The 6,684-nt window shown below is 45.4% G+C and overlaps 1 protein-coding gene across 1 annotated transcript in view; it reads right to left on the bottom strand.

The window, feature by feature from the left end:
- The window catches only part of LOC134197726 (protocadherin Fat 4-like), a 6,816-nt gene extending 3,273 nt beyond the window's left edge, over positions 1-3,543 (bottom strand). Inside the window, exons 1-7 of the mRNA XM_062667074.1 lie at positions 3,414-3,543; positions 3,172-3,309; positions 999-1,064; positions 781-926; positions 658-723; positions 499-582; positions 335-433 (exon numbers count right to left, since the gene is read on the bottom strand). Coding sequence (XP_062523058.1) covers positions 335-433; positions 499-582; positions 658-723; positions 781-926; positions 999-1,064; positions 3,172-3,309; positions 3,414-3,543 — 729 coding nt within the window. The remainder of the gene's footprint in view (positions 1-334; positions 434-498; positions 583-657; positions 724-780; positions 927-998; positions 1,065-3,171; positions 3,310-3,413) is intronic.
- Between the last annotated feature and the right edge of the window lie 3,141 nt (positions 3,544-6,684).

Raw genomic sequence — 6,684 nt, 5'->3', positions numbered from 1 at the left:
CGTGTATCATGCTGGTATCTTGCTTACTCATCCCACAAGCAAAAATGCAGTCAAGCCATCAGACAAGGATAGAAGGCAATGCAGCCAATATACTGTAGATTTCTCATATGCTAGCTTTTTCGATCACGTATAACTTCTACATTTTACTGTTTAACTATATACATAAAACTACGGATCAAACATACAACAACGCCCTGACATATAGTGCCTACTCGACGCTCCCATACATAGATACTTTTCTGTGTCACCCATCTCACGATTCTTGACTCTCACGCGCATGCATGCAGATATGAGCTATCCAGGGATAGCACATGCATATGCCAGTTAATCTTACCTTGTTGCCTTTTATAAATCTGTATTGAACGTGACTGTTTGTTCCTTCATCAGCATCTTTAGCACGAACGTTGACAATAGTCCGGCCAACGTTGCTGTCCTAAAATTTAGATTTAAAACGCAAGATATAGCGAGACACAAACGAGTAAGCATACAAATGGTTACCTCGGGTAATGATACAGAGTAAAGTGCATTCACAGGAATAGGAGCATTATCATTCACATCAGTAATCAAGACACAAACATCACCCTGTATATACGTGCAACATCAACATAAACCATGGATGTACATTATAGACTTGCCAATGCGCATGAGTCATCTTACTGTGACAGGCTCATGAACGCCATCAGATACTTCAACTTTAAGTTGCACAATGTCGCTCAGAAGTATCTACACACAGGCAATTATTAAAAGTACGAATAGGTAAGGAGACGCAATCTCTCGTACTTCTCGATCCACTTGACGTTTGATCGTGATAATCCCACGGTTGCTGCTGTTTCTAAATTCGAAGTACTCATGTCCGCCAGGCAATGTGTAGGTCAGTACGTCATTCGAATCGCGGTTTGTTACATTGATTTGATATACCAGTGTTCCTAGAAACCGATGTATATAGTTCTTACGCATGCGTACACAAGCACAAAATTAATGAATTATAAATAACTTACCGACAGAGCTGTTCTCTGCAACCTCTGCACAACAGGGAGACTTTAAAAGAACAGGAGGAAAACTGTCTGCGTCAAGAAAAACAACAAATCATTAATATCTATCATATCTAACTATATCTAGAGATGCCATGCAGCACTCTTCCATCATGGGACACCTCAAACGGGACACCTCAAATGTAAGGGCAACTGCATGTCTAGATGCTGTTTCAGAGTTGGTCTATCGTGGGAGGCCGAGGCTACGCAGGTCGTCCCCTTTTTCAGTCTGCATTCTCTATTGACTTGAAGTAGTCAGCACGTCAAAGCTGTTTCTGGCTGGCATTCGAGACACCCTTCTTCTTCAAATAGGCGAAACAGAACATTCATTTCGTACCGTATACTCAGTACAAGGTTATAGATGCCACAAGTAGATGTGATGCCACCACCACCAGCTCTACCATCACAACAACCTTTAAGATGTAGGTGAGCGGGGTGCGTGTGGGTAAGTGGGGTGTGTGTGAGTGAGTGGGGTGGGTATCTAGCCTCGATTCCAAACGCTTTCTCGTATGTACTCCTGCAGGTGACAGGTATATGAGGTAAAAAGTAGGAGGAGCGAGCGGGAATAATAAAACAAATATAAATACAAATACAAATAGGGTCATCCAAGGAAATTAACAAAATACAGGCTCTTGGGCAAAGGCGTCGCTGGACTTCCAAAATTGAGAAAGCCAGCTGCCAGGGTTAACTTTTATGAGACTATTCTCGATCAGCCTAGAATCTATGATAGCAGCTATCTCTAGAGAGGCCACATGCACCTTCTAATATTGCTTAGTCTCTATGGAAAGTGCATAGCGATTGGGGACGCGACAAACCTGTACTTGGTAGACAGAGGTCGTGTATAGAGCTAGCCAAGCAGCTAAAGCGTTCACTATCTGCTGCGAGCCCATAGACAAAGCTGCCTAGACTCGACCCAGTCTCTCTCCGCCCTCGTCATTTCCCGGATAGTCAATTCTCGAGACTGGTTTCAGACTGCCCACTGACGTCACTAACGTCACTACATGCACTAAGCGCTTGCCATTAGTGCGATCTGTATCAGCGTGCACAACAACGCGGAGTATATCAGACGTCTATTGTTCCAATAAACGTCTCCCAGGAGCAGATAATTTCTGCAAGATGTAAACCAAGCAGCCAACGATTCCGTACGTTGTACAAAGACAATCACGCATTACACATCAGCACATGAACTGTGTCTCAGCCGTTTCTTGCCTAGAACCATTTGCATCAAATTCGGAAGCTCTTGGAGCCAACTCATAGCGCAAACGACGCGTAAGACGCCCAGATTGTCTGACAAAAGACAAAGCTCATCTTCAAAAGCCGTGCTAACCCCTAATCACTACGAATCTAGGCGCAAAAAGCGATAGAAACGTTGTCCCGGCGATTTGTGAAGTGTTTGATCGCCACGCCTTTGCAACCACACCAAAGACGGTTACCAGGCATGTGGAAATTGCCCAAGGCAGCTGGCACACAGTGGACACTATTGGCAGCATTTACTGACGTCAGTGGGCGGTCTAAAAGCAGTCTCTCTACGGCGAGGATTGACTATACGGGGAATTACGAGGGCGAAGAAAGACTGGATCGAGTCTTTAAGCTGCCCATTCACACAGGTTTGACCATGAACGACACCAGAACCTTCCCACCCTGTTTGATAGAGCCAAGCGAACGCGGATAAGCTATGTGCTTGAGTCATATATCCGGTTTACAAGAGCACGTACTTGTAGGGGTTTCTATGGTACGTGTAAAATCGGGCCGAACTGTGCGAGCTCGGCTCGGTATTTCTAGTTGGGCCAGAGCGCGCCAGCCCGGGCTGGCTCGGGTCAAGTACATCGTGTAAATGCATAGCATGCTGGAAAATGAGCCGCGCATGCTCATTTGGTAGTCTCGCGTAGCCAGACCTTTTTCCACCGCGTCACACGTCTGCGCGAAATGATGCAACAACTAAAACTATTCCGTTCATATTTGCTCCTATTCTGTTCACCCGGACTATTCTGTTTACGTAAATAGTCCCCGATAAACAGGAAGTCCCCTAGCAAAGCGGGGACTACCCTGTTCACCGGAAACTGTACTGTTCACGTGAACAGAATAGTTGACCATGAAAAGAAGACGTTCATGTGAACAGAACATTCGCTAGAACAGTGACTGTGAACAGCTAGAACAATCGCCCGTGAACAGAATCCGTAGACGCTGTGAATAGAATAGTCATAATCGCCATGAACAGGATAGCCGCCGTGAACAGGAGTCGCCTGCATGTGAACGGGATAGTCGCCATCTAGACTGGCTAGTGTGAACATGCAGAATAGTCGCCGTAAACAGAACAGTGGCCGTGAATAGAAAAGTCCCCGTGAACAGGATAGTCACTCGACAACTTCTCTAACCGCTCACCTTGTCCTTGTCCATTGCTCCAGTGCAGTATGATCAAGGCTACAAAAAGAGAAAGAACGGACCTAGGCCACGACGACCCAGCTGCCTGCTTCACCATGCTGTAAAAGAGAGAATAACGAGTTACAGCCATCATGGCGTTCCCATGCAGCACCGGAATACATCAGTACATTGTAATGTAGCAAGAGATTCGATGTGAGTGTACCGACAGATTCTTGCAAATGCAGACCAGATTTGCGTGCCTCCCTAAATATAGCTCTCCTTGTACGGGAATTTGTTATTGCACCAATGGCCTAGAAGATTTCCCTGCATGATGTCATGACCAATCCTTCAATCCATGCATGCATGTACGATGTACTACCACCATAGCTCGGGCCCCGGAAGCCAACGAACACTGATACGGCCTAACGCGCGCTAAAGGGCGTGCCTACTCACGTGATCATGCGCAACAGACGTTGCAAAGGAATTTGAAGACTTGACAGAAACTTTCATGCCGACAATATCCGGGTATCAGGTCTCGCACTGCATCTCGTTTGTGCCCACATCTTATTTCTCTTTATAAATTACGTCATAAGTATGAAATGGGCTGCTGATAAGAAGAAATATATTAATTATTTAATTAGCTATATTATTACACCGGAAGTTTGCGGCAAACAGCCTCTGGCGAAAGCACACATTTGAAAACTGGTCCGGCCATGCCGAACCGACTCCAGCGCCCCTGTAGCCGGCTATCTGCATGTACTGTAGCGCGAAAAATTTCATGGATAGCAGCGGCACGGCTACAGAGGTGGGCCTTACTGCTATTTGCATACAAATACGACTTAAAGTACCGAGGATCCGTACAACATGGGAATGCTGATTACCTATCGAGGTTACCTCTAGCTGACTGTGTGCCAGATAAGGTGAGCTCAGCAGTGGCTAGGAAGGTGAATCTCACTCAGCTTACAGCTCTTCTAATTACTAGCAGGAACAAGCAAGAGCAACCAAGAAGGACCTATCTCCATGACCTCCTGATTGAGTGGATATATTATGAAATATGAGATGGGAATGGAATTCACCAACGAGGTTGGTTTCACGTTTGAAGCTGGAGTTGGCTTCACGCGTAAAACCACCGGTAGTCCGTCAGCCAACCCCCCAAAAGACGCTTCTATACGAAGTTGCGTAGCCCTCCAAGCCTGGGGAAGTTTTGATAACTCTAAAACATAAAGCGGTATGACAGAACTCCAACTGCACTTGTTTGCCTCTCCATACCGGGGCCGTTAGGTAGCTGCACGTCAACAAAATTTAGGGGCGTGGCACACAGTCAGTAGAGCGAGCTTGCTAACTCTGTAGTCGGCAGAGCACTCAAAACGGGTAAAAACGCATCATGCAAACTACTGAGGCATAAAGCATCCATTGTGAACGTGTTAGTTCGCAGCATTAGCCAAATAGCTTACGATATAATATCACACGTGATCACTTGACACGCGATGACGAAACCTTTTGAGTTGTGCGTCTGTCAACTTTTCTAGAGACCTAAACTAGACCAGATTGCTCATTAGCAGTTCAACTTCTATTGCGGCAGCAGTAGAACAAACTGTAAGCAAACAGAAAGCAGTACCAATGCGAATTAGGCTGCCAACAGAAAGCCAAGATGTCCAGGCAAGCAGGCATCACGTAGAATGAAAGCGATGCACAGCTACCTTGTTGTCGACTATGAAACGGTGTCTGCTGTTCTCCTACGAATGGAAATCAACCGTCTTTCTGTAGTACTCTTGCCCAACCACAGGTCTCAGACACGTGGCCTCATAACCTCGTCGGTTTGTCATTTGGCTGCCTTCATAAGAGTCCAATTATTTTCTGAACGTGTGGGAAACAAGTAACACGCCAGACAGACGACGATCTGCGTTTATTTACGTAACCTCGTGTAAAGAATTGTGATGCGGGGGCGTAATGACGACTTCCGGTACCGTGATCGAAGTCTATGGTGTACAGTACAGTACAAGCATTCACTGCCAGATTGTGGTTTAGATGTATTTCCAGTTAGCAAGCTAGAAGTAAGAGCTTTCGCCTAACTACATTAGTTTATGTGTGAGCAAACTACTTGTTGTCTCCTTTCGACCAAGTGTTCTTACTCAGCTTTCAACGGTATCAGTGGTAAAGTTGTCAACTGAACAGTTATATATCAAACCGAACGTCAGAGATTTATTGTTGCATTATTGTTGACCTTGACAGATGTCAAATTCTAAATCATTTTGCAGTTTTGTTTTGAATATCATCAGATGTCTTTGCAGAGGGCAAAGATAGCAAAAATTGACTCTGAGCACTGCCTGTGCCATATTCGTCATGATGTTACCGATCCTCTCACGGCTCTTACACAAACCAGTTGGAGAACGTTGCAACAAGCAGCAAACACTCGCTTAGACGATGTCTTTACGGTTCTACATAATCTTGCACAAATGAATCGAAACCGATAGGAGCGTAGCACAGACAATGCTACCAAGCATACACAAACAAAGAGGCTTTAGACAAACTTCAGCGCAGCCGAGATGTTAGCATCTTTGAAAGTAGTTTAGTAGCAGAGTCGCCTAATATTCTTTGCGAATCAACAAACTGTAACGGAGTCGGAACTGGTCACGTCTGCTACTGTACCCCAAGAGATTCTTCTGAGAAACGTAGCTCTGTCGTTGCATGACGAAGGCAAGCGCAACACACAAACAGAAGAATATGAAGACGACCAAGACCTGTATTTAACGCCAGAAGTGACGGCAGATGTTTCGATATACCGGCAACTATCGTGTTTCTCACGGGTACAAAAAATCGTCGCCGCTTCATCAATTTGACGCAAGTAGGAAGAAGTTTCGGGAGAGAGCTTTGCTTAGCCTTGCCAGGATACCATGCGTTCACAGGCTGTGATACAACCAGCGCCTTCGCAGGTAAAGGCAAAGTTGCACCACTGGAACTTCTAGACAAGAATGAGTCGTTTTGCACTGCTATTCAGCCAATTGGAAAAGCTTTGACAGTAACATGGATGTATTGTTTAAGAAATGTCAACCTTACGTTTGTAAGATCTACGGTTATATGACGTCGCCACCGACATTAATACTGTGAGGTATTCCTTATTCTGCGCACGAGCTGCAGAATCAGCACAGCTTCCTTCTACTCAAGACGCTCTGAAGATGCATATCAAACGAGCAAATTACCAGGCTGGTGTATGGCGACGTGCAATTGAAGCTAATCCTGATATACCATCTCTCCACAATCAAGGTTGGCAGATTGGTGATGACAATGAGGT

This window comes from Corticium candelabrum, chromosome 22 (genome assembly GCF_963422355.1).
Source record: "Corticium candelabrum chromosome 22, ooCorCand1.1, whole genome shotgun sequence".
NCBI classification, from domain to species: domain Eukaryota; kingdom Metazoa; phylum Porifera; class Homoscleromorpha; order Homosclerophorida; family Plakinidae; genus Corticium; species Corticium candelabrum.
This window is presented reverse-complemented; position numbering and strand designations above follow the sequence as displayed.